This window comes from Mesocricetus auratus, unplaced genomic scaffold, assembly GCF_017639785.1.
Source record: "Mesocricetus auratus isolate SY011 unplaced genomic scaffold, BCM_Maur_2.0 Super-Scaffold_100015, whole genome shotgun sequence".
Classification (NCBI taxonomy): domain Eukaryota; kingdom Metazoa; phylum Chordata; class Mammalia; order Rodentia; family Cricetidae; genus Mesocricetus; species Mesocricetus auratus.
In genome coordinates, this window is record NW_024429198.1 from 8,622,030 (window position 1) to 8,640,456 (window position 18,427).

Genomic DNA, 18,427 nt, shown 5'->3' on the forward strand with positions numbered 1-18,427 from the left:
TATTTTTTTCTTTACACACCATCTTACCCGTTAAAGGAACAGAAATTAAGCTGTTAAAAGTAACCACTGAGCAAAAGTGAAGCAAAGAGTGGACAGAGGCGAACGGAGAATAACTTCCATGACAAAGAGTGTCTTATTCATGGCCGCAGAGGTGGCAATGCTGGTGTCTGCAGAGGCAAGGGGGAGGATGCTACATCGTTAAAACATGTCTCCCGTTTCCAGCAATGAGTTTAATCCAGCTAATTGCCTAGTCACTCTTCTGGGTCACTAAGGTCAAACTTAGCTCATTAAATATATAAAGCATGATCTCCAAATGCATAGAGCAGAAAATATTCTCTTCTATATACAGTGATATGTCTTTCCAGCAAAAACCTGCACGAGTCTCCCCGATAAAATTCCCTTCTTTACTTGGGGAGAGACTATAATGGAAAATGTCCTCATGCTCGTATTCACCTAAGACAGGACCCATTGTGTCCAGTCATTGGAGGCTGGTGGAAGGCAGATATGTCCTTGGGTACTTATGTCAGGTCACAAAGATGCAATTTTCCAAAAAAGGTGGTTTATCGGAAAATGTGTTCACCTTGATTTTTAAGATCTACTTTTATTTATGTGTTTATGTGTGGGTATGCACAAGTGTGTGTGGTGCTGGGAGGCCACAGGAGAGTGCTGGCCTCTAGCTCTGGGGTTACAAGAGGCTGTGAGCTGCCACTCGGGTCCTGGGAGCTCCAATCCTCTGAAAGAGCAGCAAGTGCTCTTAGCTGCTCAGCAACTTTCTAGCCTCTTGACCCTGACTGCCAATAATGTGACACTTAGTGACTAAATGACAACTGAGGCCCACAATGACCACCTGGAGGAAAAAACTTCCCAAAGCCTTTCCAATGATCAAAAGCTACAAGCAGCCAGGCAGTATTGGTGCACACCTTTACTCCCAGCACTTGAGAGATAAAGGTAGGTAGTTCTCTGAGTTAGAGGCTAGCCCAGTGTACAGAGCGAATTCCAGGACAGCCAGGCCTACACAGATAAACTGTGTCTAAAAACCAAAAACCAAACAACAAAAACCAAACAAAAAAATGACAAGCAACAAAAAGGGAAATTTTATTTGGTCAGGTTTACTCCCAGAACTCTTGCATAAAAACAATGCTGGAAACATTAGGCAAAAGTGTGGGTTCAATTCAACATCCTTAGACAGGCAGCCTTGCTGTAACATTCTCATGGACTGGGATCTTTCTGATCACCTTTGAGAATGTTACTTTCTATGAGGCCAGTGTACCTGAGAATTAGCCACATGCCGAGACACACTTGTGACTCTCTTTTTTCCTGAGACTGTCCACAGTCCATATTTGCTTCTCATGTGTCTCTCACAGGAGGGCAGGGCATCTTGCCATTAACAGTGTCTGGCACAGGAAAGTGCTAAATAAGTATCAGCTGAATGAATAAATAAATAAATCTCATATAATCCAGAATTCTGTTCAGGGAAGAAAAAAAATCAAAGACAACACAGAAAACAAGAAAGATAGCCAATACTCCCAATAAACGGGTTAACAGATTTTTTGTAAAAACAATAAAACCAAATCAAACAAACATCCCCCACCTCTACCCCAACTGACGTATTTATCAACTGATGTTTATTCCAGATTAAAAAATTCTGACTGGCTGGGCGTTGGTGGCACATGCCTTTAATCCCAGCACTCAGGAGGCAGAGGCAGGCGGATCTCTGTGAGTAAGAGGCCAGGCTGGTCTACAGAGCAAGTTCCAGGACAGCCTCCAAAACAATACAGAGAAACCCTGTCTCGAAAAACCAAAAAAAAAAAAAAAAAATCTGAATGATTTCAACTGAAAGTTAACATTAAAAAGTGTACTCTGACTGGGCAGTGGTAGCACATGCCTTTAATCCCAGCACTCAGGAGGCAGAGGCAGGAGGATCTCTGTGAGTTTGAGGCCAGCCTAGTCTACAGAGCGAGTTCCAGGACAGCCAAGGCTACACAAAGAAACCCTGTCTTGAAAAACCAAAAAATGAAAATGTACTCTGGAAGACTCACAAACAAAAGCCCCGCTACTGTACCAAATTGCACAGGGGCCTAGTGCTGTCTCCTTCAGCAAGGAGGAGACTGTTCTGCATACGCCAGGTGAGTGTCCAGGGCCCCATAGAGTGAATGCAGCACCCTGAGGACCTTTTCCTGAATGGTGTCAACTTGCTCAGGAGGACAGTAATCATCCAGACTTGACCTGCAGCCGAGAGAAAGAGGAAGGGTCACGTCGTTAGTGTGGAGGGACAGCCTGTGTGGGCTGCTGTCACTGAAGAGACATGCGGGTGCCTGAGACCTGGCAGATGCTCACACACCTTAGGTGCTTTACAAGACTTGTTCTTTTTTGGAATGTTGCAAGTTTCCTGTCAAGTCTTTTTTCTATTTATTTTTATTTTATGTTTATTGGTGTTTTGTCTGTATGAATGTCTGTGTGAGGGTGTCAGATCTTAGAGTTACAGACAGTTGTGAGCTGCCATGTGGGTGCTGGGAATTGAACCCGGGTCCTCTGGAAGAGCAGTTAGTGCTCTTAACCACTGAGCCATCTCTCCAGTCCCACAAGACTTGCTCTTTATCACTATTTTTAAAAAGCTATTCGATAGGGCAGGTACAATTACCAACTTTCTGTACTTTTCTCTGAGACAGGACGTTGCTATGTGGACCTGGACGGCCTTGAACTGGTTATGTAGACCAGGTTGGTCTCAGGCTTCCTGTGACCTCCCTGCCTCTGCTCTCAAGTGTGTGTGACAAGCATGTGCTACTGTGGCTGAACGCAGGCCCTCATACTTGATGGCTGGTACTTTACTCAGTCATCTCACCAGATCATGGTCTACACGCTCTTTAGACCTCACAAGCCCCATCGAGATGCTGCCTGCATTTCTCCCGAGAGGAGACTTATTCTCTATGTTCAAAGCTGGCAGAACAGCCCCTTACACACCACATCCCCTTCTCTGATTCTGTTATCCAGACTCCTCTTACTAGAATCTTGTGCCACCCTGGTTCCACTCAGGTAATTTAGGATAACTCATATCAAAACTCTTGCATCCATCATACTGCAAAGTCCCACTGCTGTGCAGACACATCCACAGGGTCCAGAGAGTGGGACATGGACACCTGAGATGGACTGTCACTCAGCCAACCACACCAACCTTGCGATTGTCACAAGAGTAGGCTTTGGAAGATTTTTCAGTAAATAATACATAGACTGAATAAGATACTCAATTTCTTCTTCTGTGCTGACATGATGAGGGAGTTCTGAATGATCGCAGGTTAGTCCAGCCTGGTGAACCTGAAAATAAAAGAAATTAAAAATGATACCGTGAGCTAGGTATACAGCTCAATGGTAGAGTGTATGCCTAGCATGCGCAAGCGCTGGCTTCAAGGCCCAATACTGAAAACAAAGGCTCCAAATGACACCTGAAGACTTTACTGGTTTTACGAGATTCTTGAGATTGTGGACGGGAAGTGAGGAGATAGGCACATTGTTAAAGCTCATTGGCCAGTGAGCCAAGCTGAACTCAGGAGCTTCACATTCAGTGAGAGACCTTATCTCAAAAATAAAGGTGACGGGACAGTGATATGGCTCAGCCCATAAAAGTGCTTGCCACTGAAAGCTGGACCTCAGTTCAATCTCAGGAACCCACACAAAAGCAGGAGAGAACCAATTCTATAGTCTGATCTCTGTATGTGCATTGTGATGAGAGAGAGAGAGAGACAGAGAGAGAGAGAGAGAGAGAGAGAGAACAACCAAGGAACTCTTCAAGGCATACTTACCTGAACACACATTTGATTACATCAGTATTTTCAAGCCCTGAGTATCATGCACCTATCATTTTTTCTTTTTTCTTTTTTCGTTTTTCGAGACAGGGTTTCTCTGTATTGTTTTGGAGGTTGTTCTGGAACTAGCTCTGTAGACCAGGCTGGTCTCGAACTCGTAGAGATCCACCTGCCTCTGCCTCCTGAGTTCTGGGATTAAAGGCGTGCGCCACCAGGCTTCCTATCATTCTTTTTTCATGTTATGTGTATAGGTGTTTTGCCTGCAGGCACGTACACAACCACATGTATGCGGCGCCTACAGGGGACAGAGGAGGGCATCAGATCCCCTGGAACTGGAGTTACAGATGGTTCTCAGTGGTCACGTGGGTGCTGACAACTGAACCTGGGTCTTCTGAGAGAGCAGCCCTGCTGTTAACTGCTGAGCCATCTCTCCAGCCCTAACATGTGTTTTTTATAACAAGTGCCATTTTCAGAAAAGAGTAAGCCTTGGTTTAGCAAGCGTTAACCATGATATTCTTTTGCTGTTATTTATTTTATTTTGCAAGTGAAGACTAAGTTAGTAAACACCAGCTAGAATAAGCGGTATGGCAGTATTCCACAACCAAAGAAAACAGTAAAACTCCTTTTACTGATGAGAGCAGATTCAGACAGGAGAACTGGGCTCTCAGTTGTAGCATCTTAACAATCTGAGAAATGCACCTGAACTGTGTTGCTATACAGCTGAGACTGCCTTTGAAGGAAACATGTAGTCCAGATTAGCCTGGAGCTTGCTAATGGAGCCTCCACTCCCAGAGTAGGGCAACTATAGTGAAGCCCTTCCTGGCTTCACTTAGACTTTTAAAGCTTAAAGTTTTCACAAATATTGGGTCAAGAAGGAAAATATATGCTGTAAGGACTATAAGGTGATGGAGCCATGCTGTGAGGACTATAAGGTGATGGAGTCAGATGCTGTGAGGACTGTAAGGTGATGGAGTCAGATGCTGTGAGGACTGTAAGGTGATGGAGTCAGATGCTGTGAGGACTGTAAGGTGATGGAGTCAGATGCTGTGAGGACTGTAAGGTGATGGAGTCAGATGCTGTGAGGACTATAAGATGATGGAGTCAGATGCTGTGAAGACTATAAGGTGATGGAGTCAGATGCTGTGAGGAATGTAAGGTGATGGAGTCAGATGCTGTAAGGACTATAAGGTGATGGAGTCAGATGCTGTGAGGACTGTAAGGTGATGGAGTCAGATGCTGTGAGGACTGTAAGGTGATGGAGTCAGATGCTGTGAGGACTGTAAGGTGATGGAGTCAGATGCTGTGAGGACTGTAAGGTGATGGAGTCAGATGCTGTGAGGACTATTAAGTTTTTGTTTCACCACTCGGTCACTATTGATAAGCGGCAAGGAACTAACATTTAAAACAAATCAGGCACAATTTTCTTCTTTCTCTTTTGGTTTTTATGATAAGGTAAGTTTTCAGAGAAAGGAAAAGAACCTAAGTAAGAAATAATGGTCAGGTGTGGTGGTATATCCCTTTATTCCCAGCACTTATCACAGGAAGTTTGAGGCCAGCCTGGTCTACATAGCAAGTTCCAGGTCAGCCAGGGCCACACAGTGAAACCTTCTCTGAAAATAGAAGAAAAATGAACAAATGGATGATATTAGAAATTATAGATTAAATTATGGATGGTGAGGTGAGATTGGACTATCAAGAAGCACAGCAAAAAAAAACAAAAAACAAAAAACAAAGAAGTAGTAACAGCTGGGCATGTTGGTGTGTGCCTGAAATACCAGAACTGTGAGGTGGAGGCAGGGGGATCATGAGTTATACAGGCCAGGGGGGTTGCATGAGGCCCTACCTCAAGTCATAGTAAAAACAATAAAAGATTCAGACTACCTTTGCTGCTTAGATAGATAAGAATCTTTTTTTCCTGGAAAATACATTTTAAAAATTTTATCTATTTGTATTTTATGTGCATTGGTGTTTTGCCATGGGTGTTGTGCCTCCTGGAACTAGAGTCACAGACGGCTACGAGCTGGGAATTGAACCCAGGTCCTCTGGAAGAACAGTTGGTGCTCTTAACTGCAGAGCCATCTCTCCAGCCCCTGCCCCCCAGAAAAATATTTTTAAAAATATTTTCTGAAAAGTATATGCTTGATCACTCTTTAACAAAAATTCCACCCAGAAAGATCACCTGCATAAAGCATCAATTTTATAATAATATAAAATATTTACCATCTCATAGTCTGGTACTTCCATCCGTTTTTTCAAACTCTGTACAAGTGGAACTAGTGATTCCATTCTGGAAAAAAGCCATCCCAGTCATTATACAGAATAACTTTGACTAGCATTAGCAGCAAATGGCATACTAGATATAAGGTATTGCGTACCTCCCACCCCCCCAAGACAGGGTTCCTCTGTGTAACAGCTCTGGCTGTCTTGGAAGTAGCTTTGTAGACCAGGCTGGTCTTGAACACTGCCTCTGCTTTCCAATCGCTGGGATCAAAGGTATGTGCCACCACTGCCTGGCTCAGTTTTTTTTCTTTATCATGGATTGGGGCTATGAGTTGTGATGGACAGTTTTATGTCAACTTGACCCAAGAGTCACCTGAGAGGAGGAAACCTCAATTGAGAAAATGCCTCCATAAGATCAGGTTGTATGCAAGCCTGTAGAGAATTTTCTTAATTAGTGATCAATGGGGAAAGTCCAGGCCATTGTGGATGGTATCATCCCTGGGCTGGTGGTTCTGGGTTCTATAAGAAAGCAGGTCAAGCAAGACATAAGGAGCAAGCCAGTAAGCAGCGTTCCTCCATGGTCTCTGCTACAGTTCCTGTCTCCAGGTTCCCGCCCTGACTTCCTTTGATGATGAACTGTGATGTGGAAGCATAAGTTGAATAAATCCTTTCTTCCCCAACTTGCTGTGGTCATGTTTCACCATAGCAATAGTAGCCCTAACTATGACAGGAGTATATAGCTCAGTGCTTGCTAGCTAGCATGTACAAGGTTCTGGGTTCAATCCACGGCCAGCCCTATACAAAAAATACTAATGATTAAAAAATAGAGCTCCACCAAGGATACATGGTCAAATGACAGTTGAGAGATGAAAGATAGAGTTGTTCAATACCATTTTCCTTAAACTAATTTGAAACAGGTCTCACTATGTAGCCCTGGCTGACCTGGAACTCAAGGAGACCCTCTTGCTTTTACCTCCTGAGTGCTAGGATTAAAGGTATGCACCACCTCATTGGCCATCTTTTTGACAAAATTAAATATTACTATTATTACTGTTATTTTGGAAAAGTAACTTTATTTCATAAAGCCTAGGTTAGCTTGTAACTCAACATGCAGCTGATGGTGACCTTCGACTCCTGCTCTTCCTGTCTCTACTTCCAAATCCTCTGACAGAGACCACATAAACAGTGCTCAATAAAGGCAGTGGTCAACATTGGTTATCTTTGGTTAGTTTTTGAGATAGCATCTTTCAATGACTATGATGCTCATCATCAGCTAGACTGCTTGACCAGTGAGCTACAGGGTACTCTTATCTCCACCTTCCTATTACTACCAAGCCTAGCTTTTTAAAAAGATTCTCAGGACCTGAACTCAGGTCCTCATGGCAATGTGGCAGTTACTTTATTGAGTAAGCCATCTCCCTAACCCTTGATTCTAAATATCACTTTGTCCAACAGACATGGAAATGTATCTAGAATGGACAATTCAAGATTTGGGGAAGAAAAAGGTTAGGGGGTCTTACCCAGGGTTTGAAGCCCATCTCTGTACAGTTTCTTCACCATCACCATCACACAAATCAGCAAAAATTGCTTCTAAATCTTCTAATTGATGAGTTCGAGTATCAACAATGTCTACCAAATCTTCCTTTGAAAACATTGAAACACTAAGTTATTCCTTGAAAAAACAGGTAAAACACTGTTATGAAAATATCAACTTATTTAGTTAAAAATATTTTCTCTGTACTGAAGCATTCACCAAAAAAACATACATGTATGCGTGACTATCTGTATGCACACAAAGAATCTGGGTAGTGGAGAACATTTAAATAAGCTATAAAATATTATTAGAGCCAGGCAAGGTGGCTCACACTTACAATCCCAGCACTCAAGAGGCTGAATTTGAGGCTGGCTAGAACTAAACAAACTGTCTCTTAAACAACATAATAATGAAAGTCTTTAGTGGTAGGTAAAGTGCAGGGTTTACCTCAGTAAGGTTACTATCAGGCTTTTTAAACTGGTAAAGCTCCTGTAGAATTTTGTACTCATCCTATAAAACAAAAATACCAAGGTTAGGAGTTTCTAACAATATGCCTGTGATACCCAAAGAATATCTGAGATAATGTCCAAAGGTTTGTCTGGGAGAATCAGGCACACTGTATACTTTAGATTTCCAAAGCAGATCTATGTTTTCAGGACAAATTTATCCAGCTGGGCAGAACACAGTATAAAAATTAGCTAATGGGCTAACAGATCATAGAAGTATATCTAAACTATACCATTATGTGAATGGGTAATGTAGCCTTTAGCTGTTTATGGGAGACAGATGTCTTCACTGATGATGATAGGATGTATATATGCAGCTATTTCCCTAGCAACAGACAGACATCTGGAATACAGAAGCAATGCTGACTTGCAGACACACAGACACAGAACCTGAGTTAAGAGAAAGATGCCTAATGTAGCTCAATTTTTTAAGTTAAAAAAAGAAGTAACTTTCTTAAAAATATAACTAGACAGCTCCATCTCTAAAATGCTGCGTCTGGCCCAGTGCGAGGTAAGAGCTAAAATGGACTAGGCACAATTCTGGGGCATGCGTTCAGTGCTTCAACGATTATAACAATACTATGAGCTGGGGCTTACTCATTATTTAAGTATTTACTTTGCAGCACTGAGGATTGAACCCACAACTCTGAGCAAGCTAGGGGAGCAGCAGGCTGTGGGTGCTTACACTGCAAGTCAGAAAGGCAAGTTCCTTTCCCAGGATGACACAGTTCGTAAGCAATAGATGCAACGAGCAGGAATTACCTATATCATTCTTTTCCCAGAAACATAGCCCAGGCTGGATTTGAACTCATGATTTCCTGTATCTACTTCCCAAGTTCTGGTATTACAAGTATGTGCCTCTCTGCTTTGCCTTGCTATCTTTATTTATATTAAAAATATAGCTGGGCAGGTTAGGTGGTTCAGAGAATACAGGTGCCTGCCACCAAGCCTGATGATTTTGAAACTGACCTTGGAAAATTGTCCTCTGACTTCCACATGTGTGCTGTGGAGCCACTATCCCAAAATAAATAAATTCATGTAGTGAACAATAAAAATGTAGCTAGTAAATCATAAAGTATAATGTAGTTTAGATATCCTTATCTGAGATGCTTAGAAGCAGAAGTGCTACCAAATTCCAGGAGTTTTTCAGATTTTGGGATATTGGGGGACTTTATGGGTATACTTCATCATTATGTACAAAGTTTTGGGTTTTGGAGTATTTTAGATTTTGAAATTTCTAATGAGGAATGACAAGCTTATATATAATTTTAAAAGACTGGAAAAGAACAGAAGAGTATGTGGCAGAAAACATGGCCTTTAACCTGAAGATAATTATCATCTGGATGTTTATAGAAAGCTTGCTATCTGTAATGCCACATTTACCTGAGTGAACATTTCTTTGAAGGGATTTTTGACAGAAAAAAAATCCAAGTCAATATCTAAAACAAAAGCATCTCTATTCTTCAGCGTCTCCAGAATGTCCCCCGTGCTGCTTGTGCTCGGGCACTGCTGGTCTCCAGAAGAACATGGGCATGGCGGCTCTTGGCAAGCATGGTCACTTCTTGGTGTCACTGCATTCCTTTGCAGTCCTTCTGAGGAAGGGTCCCCATGAGCAGTGGCAGTGCTCTCTCTACTGCCCAGTGCCAGCTTGGGCTTCTTTGCAGAAGACACAGAGTCATTGTCATCTTGACTGTTACAGAGTTTGTAAGGTTCTACCATAATCACATCCAACTGTAATGGTTTTCGGTTCTCTAGCTGGTCTTCAGGTACAAATAGACCGTCACTTAAGAAGTAATAATCTGTACTGGTAACCCTGGGTCAAAGGAAAAACATACTTTAAGAGATGAGCATATTAGCTGACATTATACTATGATACTGCAGAAATACGACCCATGTGACAAAAATAAGGGACTTTGACACTTGTTCTTAGTCTTTAGTAGAAACAGTTTCCCCACATTCTGAGCTGGCACACCACTGCCCAAAGTAAAGACTATACATCTTTTTGCAGTCCACATTGCAGCTAGATGTGGCCACCTCAGAAGCTCTGGTCAGTGACTATGATAGGAAAGCAGGTGTATGGAGCAGTGCTGTGCCATCCCTGCTGACCAGTCAAGAGCATGAAGGTGGAAAGTTACATTGGCCCATGAGGACTCCAGAGACAGAGCAACATGAACACAGAAGGAGCCAAGCATGGTGACTCATGTCTGTAATCTCAGAGCTTGGGAAGCCAGGGCTGGTGCAAGTATGGGGTCAACCTGGTCTACAAAGTGGGACCTTGTGTACACACACACACATACACACACAAACACACATACACACCGTCAAAAATGTAAATAAAAAACTCTAAGGAAAAATTTATAAGAAATAATTTCTCTGAACATAGAAGTTCTTTCTGAAATACTTTCTAGTTTCCTTTAAAGTACATAATCACAGAATTTTTAACATTAAAAGTAACTTAAAATTCAGTTTGAGTCCTGGATTTCTGCTTTACAGATTTATTTTGGTCTACTTTCTCTCTCTGTCTTTCTCTTTGTCACTGTCTCTATCTCTCTTGTGTGTGTATGTAAGTGTGTAGGTACCCATGGCGGTCAGAAGGGAGCTGGAGACACAGGTGTGTGTGAGCTTATTGACCTGGGTGCTGAGATCCCAACTGCAGTCATTTGATGAAGCAGAAAGTGCTCTTATCTGTTCAGTTGTCTCTCCAGCCCTGATTTTTTTTTCTTCCTTTTTAAAGAAACAGAATGTGACTAAGTTGTTCATTGTGGCATCCATCTCTAGGTCTCAAGTGATCTTCTTGCCTCAGGCTTCCAAGAATTCTGGGACAACATGAATATGTAGGCAAGATTTCTGATTCTAAAAATATCAGTGCATCGTCAGCTTTTTGACTATATTATGTCTTAGGGAGTACTCAGAACACTAAATTCAAATATATGTTTCAGAGGCATACTGTGTTGTTTTTCATTAAATTCAGTAGCTGCCTCTTAAGCCACTGCTGTCGTAATAGGCAAGTGCAACTCGGAGGTTTGGCTGCAGTGGCCATAGCCAGTTGGGAATTCTATTCCCTCAGGCACTGGCTCTATCTCTGCTGCTAAAGGGAACTTTTTCTAGATCCCTATCCCTTTATAGAAACCAGGATTCAAAGGCTGAAGTGAAATACTGGTTCCAATAGCAGGCAGCTAACCTTCTCTCCTAGCTTGCATCTCCCCCCAAAACTGACGTCCTTCTGGTCTACCCCCAGGTAAGAACCCTAGCTACACCTGGCTCCTCCCTACCTCTTCTGTCAGCTAGCTGCTGACTCAACCTCCTGACCCCAGTTTAATTTTATTTAATCAAACCAATGTAACACATCTTAAATTACTATTCCACAACAACTCTACTAAACAAAAATAATACAACTTATCCCCGACTTGTCCACACTTATTATATACAGCTTTAAAATGACTTAAGACAGGGTCTCACATATCTAGACTGACCCTAAACTACTAATTGTCCTGTCTGTACTTCCTGAGTGCTTGCATTATGGGCCTGTGCCCATAGTGTGCTAGGGATTGAGTCGGAGCTTCAATCTTCACCCTCAGTCAGTCCTCACACTATAACTTAAAAAGAAGATAGTTTTCAAAACAGATCAATGACATAAAAATAAACATCCCAATGAAGACAAAGACTGTAACTCTACCTTAAATTCTAGTCTTTGTGTGGCATGCAGGCCAGTGTGTGTATGCGGAAGCTAGTTAGCTCAGGGAGTCTTTTGCTGTTCTGGAGCTCACTAGTAGGCTGTTCTGGCTGGCCTGGGAGCCATACAGACCCGCCAGGCTCTGCCTCCTCAGCACTGGCATCAGATGTGCACCACGCCTAGCTTTTTCACACAGGCTCCGGGATCAAACACAGGTCCTCAGGTTTATACTGTGACGCACTGTACCAGTTCAGCTATCTCTGAAGCCTCATATTCTTCTTAATAAGCAAGTTTTACTTTGCTTCTATTCTGCAAATAAATAAACTCAGATTCATGCCTACATGCAATCGGCTGTTCATACATTTTTACTTGCTGGACTAAATCATGAGGTAAGCACAATATCCCCAAAGCTGTACTTTTATATTCAGCTTCCAAAAATATCTGTGATGTTCTGTGCCAGAATAAGGCCCTGTCTCAGAAAATCAAAACCATACCCCATGGTGTGGTGAACCCTTTAATCCCAGCACTTAGAAGACACATCTCTGTGAGTTCAAAGCCAGCCCGGTCTCCATAGAGAGTTCTAGGCTATCCAAGGCAACATAAAGTGAGAACTGTCTCAAAATAAAAAAGAAAACCTCTCTCTCACACATAAATATCCATATCAAGCTGGCACAGTGGTTCACATGTTTAACTCCAGCATTTGGGAGGACAGAGAAGGGCTGTTGTGAGGCTGTTGAATAACAGTAACAACAAAAATCTGTTAGCCTATACAAAATGATTTGATTTTACAGGTTCTATTAGGTCCACTCAACAAATGGAACTCACCTTTTCATATAGACCATTTTATGTACAATATTTGTTATATGTTGAGTTTTAATTACTTTTCAAAAATTACATAGTAAGTACAATTTTCATAAACCAAGATGACAGTACTCATATGAATGACAAAAACACATAATACCAAAGGTAACACTGTCATCAAAAAGGATACAGAATTAGAGGGCACAATTTCCATTATCTTAGGTCCTAAAAAGTTACGAGTACATTGATTAAAAAGTTCTTCCTATACCAAGAGAATTTAGAACTGGACTGATACTTTTAAAGACAGACATTGTAGTAACACAAAATAGATGATATTGGTTAAATACCACATACAAAACCCCACACACATATAGCTCAAATTGGAGGACATAATAATTTATATTTTTGGTTGTGAGCCTAGCCTTTAATGGCTGAGCTATCCCTCCAGCCCTGGGCATAATAATTTAACTTAGACTAAATACCAAAAACCAGAACAATACATTTAAAACCCTAAAATCTACTTATCCAAACACCAATTTATGAAAAATGAAAACAAAAACAGTGATTTTTGTTTGTTTGAGACAGGGTCTCATGTAGCTTTAGCTGGCCTAAAACTCACTATGTGTCTGAGGATAACCTTGAACCATAGACCTTCCTGACTCTACATAGAGGGCTAGGATTACAGGTGGGTGTCACAACTCCCAGGCAAATTTTTTTTTCTTTTTGGTTTTTCGAGACAGTGTTTCTTTGTATTGTTTTGGAGGCTGTCCTGGAACTCACTCTGTAGACCAGGCTGGCCTCGAACTCACAGAGATCCGCCTGCCTCTGCCTCCCGAGTGCTGGGATTAAAGGTGTGCGCCACCAACGCCCGGCCTCCCAGGCAAATTTTATGTTTTGTTTTTTTTTCCAGTGCTGGGAACTGAACTCTGGGCTGCAGCATGTTGGGCAAGTGCTCTACTATTGAACTATACCTCCAGTATTTATTTTGCATCTTGAAACAGGGTTTTGCTCTTTAGTTCAGGCTGACTTCAAAATTTCAGCATCCTCCTACCTCAGCCTCTCAAGGCTGTGATATAGATATATGCTACTCACCTTGCCTGGCTCATTTCTAAAAGTTAAACTCAATACACTACAATTGCATCAGAAGGAGCAGGGGGGAAAATGCATTATTGGTTGTATAAATCTATAAGGTACTATAAATACTTGGTGAAGCTAGCATGGAATCCAAATTCCAGAGACTGTCATAAAACAAATATAGAGTACATGAAAGAGCTCAAGGGAATTAAAAATCTGTTTCTGGTAATTCAAGAACTTTTTGGAGCTACTAGGGCTTAATGTGACTCTGTATGGAGGCATTTAGGAAGTTATTCAAGAATCCAAAGTATAATAACAGGCATTCAGTTCCTTTCCTACTTACCCAAAATGAGGAAATTACCTGATGGTGGTGGTAGAAATATCTTTGCCTACTAAGAAGTGGTGTTTGCCCTCTCTGATTTGCTGAGCCCATGAAGGATGAAGCCATATTATATGAGAAAAATGGCCAGCGTAAACCGCAGGCATAATCCAATTTTCAATACTTAATTCTCTGGAAAAAACAAAAACATTAAAACTATTAATGAACATTTGAAGACAGCAGGTCTCAAGTGAATGGTCTCTGACGAAGTTCCTGAGACTACTAGGTTAAAACTGTTTTCATGCAAATCTATTTTCCTTTCACTAAACAAACATTTGCACAAGCATGATGGTGGACTGGTATCCTTCCTAAGCGCCACACAAGGTGGATTAGCAGTCACTATGTTTCAGGACTAGCAATCACCTGTGTCCAAAAGCTAGTTTGCCTGAAGAATATTCTTGGTTTTATTAATTCTTGCTCCTAGATATTTTATAAAACATTTTGTGTAGCAAAAAGAGGAGCAGACCTCCTTCTGTTCTAGACTGGGAAATACAACGGTTGCTTCAAGGAAAAGCACTGGGGAATGAAATGTGAACTGAGATGATCTTTTTTCTCTGAAAGATTAATTAACTGTGGTTATTTAGACACATGACTGGGTTGTTGGATACTGCATTTCAGCTAAGCTTTCAGAAGCTTGTGGAGTTTTTAGTGGAGAATCAAATAACAGTCACAACATTACATATCTGAATAAGTAATGAACATACTATCTCATTTTCCAATTACATCTATGAGAGCACGAACTTTCATCAGATACTTCAACCAGAACAACACATAGCAACAGACTGAAGCAGATAGCAAACCCAGGTGTCATTTACAGGGGCAAAAGTCAGATCTTAAAAAAAAATGTAAATAATCCTACACGATAGTTTTAAAAATGTATTTTTTTTACAACAATAACTGGCTTATGCAGACATAATGCTTTAATATTTTACAATGAGCATCCTAAAATTTTGTTTTTAATTTTAGACTAAATACATACAACTATAATTCACATTGTTTTCAAGGCTTACTTCTTCAAGAGTATGAAAGAATGCGGACACTTGTGCATGATGATATGTACATGCATTCTTGCACTGAGGAGGTGGAGACAGGAGAACCAGGGGTTCAAGGTAGGCCTTGGCTATATAACAAGCTGAAAGTTGTAACGTACATTCTTTCTGCCAGCTGCCTGCGTCCTGCCGCTGTCTCTGCCCCCAAATAACAGAGACACTATATTAATTATGAAGCTGTTGGTCAGTTGCTATGGTTTCTTTTCTTTTCTTTTTCTTTTTTTTTCTTTTTTCTTTTTTGGCTTTTCAAAACAGGGTTTCTCTATGACTTTGGAGAGTGTCCTGGTACTAGATCTTGTAGACCAGGCTGGTCTCAAACTCAGAGATCTGCCTGCTTCTGCCTCCTGAGTGCTGGGATTAAAGATGTGCACCATCACCACCTGGCTTGCTATGTTTTCTTATCGGCTAGCTCTGACTTAATTATTAACCCATAACTGCTAATTTGAGTATTTCCACGTGGTCTTCTCTTACCAGAGAAAGGGTCTGGACCTCTTACTCATCTGATGTCCTACATTATGACTAACTGTGCCTCTGTTTCCCAGAATTCTTTTACACTCCTATGCCCACCTATCTTGCTTCCCTATTGGCCAACAGTGCTTTATTCAACAACCAATAAGATAAACATATACACAGAAGAAGGACTTCCATCAGAAAGCCATTTTAGTCTACACGCAACCCAGGCTTAAAAAAAAAAAAAAGCAGAACTAGAAAAATGAATCAGGAGACTAAAAAGTTTAAGAACTGTTACTTTATGACTAATGTGTGCTCTATTATATGCTTAACATTCTCTTTCAATTTCTAAACCATGAAAGACAGTAAGGGAATGGTGGAACTACCACATTTCTCTAAGAATTTGTGTCTTAACTTGGAATTTTGGAAAAAAGTCAACTAAAACATCTATAGTAGGCTGAATGTAATATAATTTTACATATGAGATAATGACAGGATTTCAGGGAGCTATTATTTGAATATGCATATAATCCTTCCTGATGGAATATGAATTATCAACGTTACTTCTATCCCTATTATTTCTTTTTAAGATTTATTTTACTTTTAATTATGTGTGTATGCAGAATGTGCACGCAAGTGCATTTGCCTGCAGAGGTCTGAAGATGGTGCTAGGTACTTTAGTGCAGTTAGAAAGTGGCTATCAGCCACTCAGTGTAGGTGCTAGGAACCACACTTGGGTCCTCAACAAGTGTTAAGTGCTCTAACCTGCCCAGCCATCTCTATGATTTTAGAAAATTGAGAGGCAACAGGATTTGTGACCTGAAAATAAAAGTCACTGTGTAGGAAGGACACGATTGTAGGAAGGACAGGCAAACAGAAGATGCAGCTTTGATGATTACGAGACTGTTTGCAGAAAAGTCAGAATTTCTCATACCCCACTACTGGGCTTCAAAAGGGGAGAGGAAGGAGAACATATTCAGATTACTTGGCAAATCTCTTCTATCATTTCAAATTCTAAATTAGAGGCCATGAGATACTGGCTTGTATTTGATGTAGTTTTATTGGAACAACATCCATGATTGCTTTCATATTACAAAACAGTTGTATATGGATGCAATGCCAGGAAACTTATATACCACACATGCACCCACGCACAGGGGCTTAGTTTCTTTCCCAGTTGCTATGATAAAACACTTCAATAAAAGTAACAGGTTTTCCTCCAAAGCCACAGAGAAACCCCGTCTTGAAAAACCAAAAAAAAAAAAAAAAAAAAAAAAAAAAAAGTAACAGGTTTTGACAAGGGGGTCAAGATAGCAAGTTTGAAGCAGTTGGTCACGTCACATCCATAACCAGGAACCAGAGATGAATTAAAGGTGCTGTTCACTTCCCTCTCTCCATCGACACAGCCAGGAACTCAGTCAGGGGTGGCGCTACTTCAGTGGGTAGCTCTTTCTGCCTTTACTAACCAGTCAAGACAATTCCTCACAGGCAAGCCCTCTTGCCCACTCCTCTGGTAAGTCTAGATTCTGTCAAGTTGACAATTAACACTTGACCACAAAGAAGCTTCGATGTGTCTCTGGCTGTCATCAAACTGTAACTCTCCTGCCTCAGTGCTCTCAGTGATCACAGGTATCAGCCACCATGCCTGGTCCCTATTTTGCCTCTTTTAGTTCGTCAAAAACTTGTTCCAAACAAAATAAAAAGGCAAGCAAACAAATAAAAAACCCCAAACAGTAGTGTGGCAAAATCTATTGTTTTATCATCTGCTACATCTTGTATTTCAAATACATAAAATATGATAAAGAAAATCGTGTTACCCAAAGAGTGCTTCCTTATCAAACACAGTGTCTGCTGGCATATTTACAGGAATAAGGAGGTCCGGATGTGAGTCGAAATGTAAAAAGCTTATATTACTGGCAGGAAGATGCTTCGAACCTATGGCCCGGTATATGAAAGGCAGAACCTGTAAGAGACACAGACACACTGAGAACTTCACACTGTCAAGGGCAAACTCAAAGTAAATAAATAAATAAATAATATCTGCACAAGCTTGAAGCGCATCAAGTTGTTAAAAAGTGGAAAAGTCTAAAATTGCTTTACTGTAGATGGCTCTGATGAAAATCTCCATCTTTATCACCCAACTGCCCAGAACCACTCTCTCCAGCACTAACTGGAGTTTTAGGACATTTTGTGTCCCTTTAGGATGCTGGAGCTAGGCTGTTTGATTTATTTTCTCCTCCTACACGCTATATGCCCAGGTTTACTGCTAAATTTGAAAGCACACACCAACCCAAAGTCGTCTTTCTTTTCCTCCTTTATCTTTTCCCACCAGTAAGTGCCCTTCCCCCACTTTTTCCTGGGGGGTGGTGGAGCCTAAGGTCTGTGGCAAACGCTGTACCACTGACCCAAGTCTCCTACACCCATGGACCTCGCTGGCCGCCTACCAGAAGTCTACGTAAGGTACCCACGTTACTACAGCACTGCCATAGAACGTTAACACTCGCTGAAGACTCAGACCCCAGTAACAGCTCTGTAACAGGATCTACAACTATGGTCCCCAGCTCACAACCGAGGGTGCAGGTTCTGGGCCAACCCTCGCATCAAACGTCAGAATGATTCCTTGGCAGGAGACAGGCAGGCAGCCAGCGTCAAATGCAGTCAAGTCTCTGCAGGCTGCCGGGGTTCGAATCCCTTTCAGAGCTCGGGGGCGCCTGCCGCCCGCTCACCTCCTGGTGATCCTCCACCACCCACACCGGCAGCCTGGGGTAGCGCCGGAGGCGCGTGTGGTCGCCTCCGGTGTCACTCATGTCTCCGCGCGACTCAGGCCGCCGTGACTCCGAGGAACCCGGAGAGGGACCCGGCATCTCCGAGCCGCGCGCCCCACTGCCCTTCCGCGGCGGACACGCGCCCTCACCCGGTTGCGCTTCCGGATTGGAGGACG

At 41.8% G+C, this 18,427-nt stretch overlaps 1 protein-coding gene across 2 annotated transcripts; it reads right to left on the minus strand.

The window, feature by feature from the left end:
- Positions 1 to 1,071: 1,071 nt before the first annotated feature.
- On the minus strand, positions 1,072 to 18,390 carry CUNH5orf22 (chromosome unknown C5orf22 homolog). 2 transcript variants are annotated; one of them, XM_005078019.4, is made up of 9 exons: positions 18,213 to 18,390; positions 17,304 to 17,449; positions 13,970 to 14,119; positions 9,444 to 9,873; positions 8,002 to 8,064; positions 7,541 to 7,662; positions 6,021 to 6,087; positions 3,173 to 3,312; positions 1,072 to 2,226 (listed from the first exon to the last, which is right to left on the minus strand). In XM_005078019.4, the coding sequence occupies exons 1-9, from the start codon at positions 18,348 to 18,350 to the stop codon at positions 2,094 to 2,096; spliced, it is 1,389 nt and encodes a 462-aa protein (XP_005078076.1). In that variant the 5' UTR covers positions 18,351 to 18,390; the 3' UTR covers positions 1,072 to 2,093. The 2 variants fall into 2 exon arrangements, with proteins under 2 accessions (XP_005078076.1, XP_012974478.1); XM_013119024.3 differs by lacking the exons at positions 1,072 to 2,226; positions 3,173 to 3,312; positions 6,021 to 6,087; positions 7,541 to 7,662; positions 8,002 to 8,064 and having other exon boundaries at positions 9,741 to 9,873; positions 13,952 to 14,119.
- Between the last annotated feature and the right edge of the window lie 37 nt (positions 18,391 to 18,427).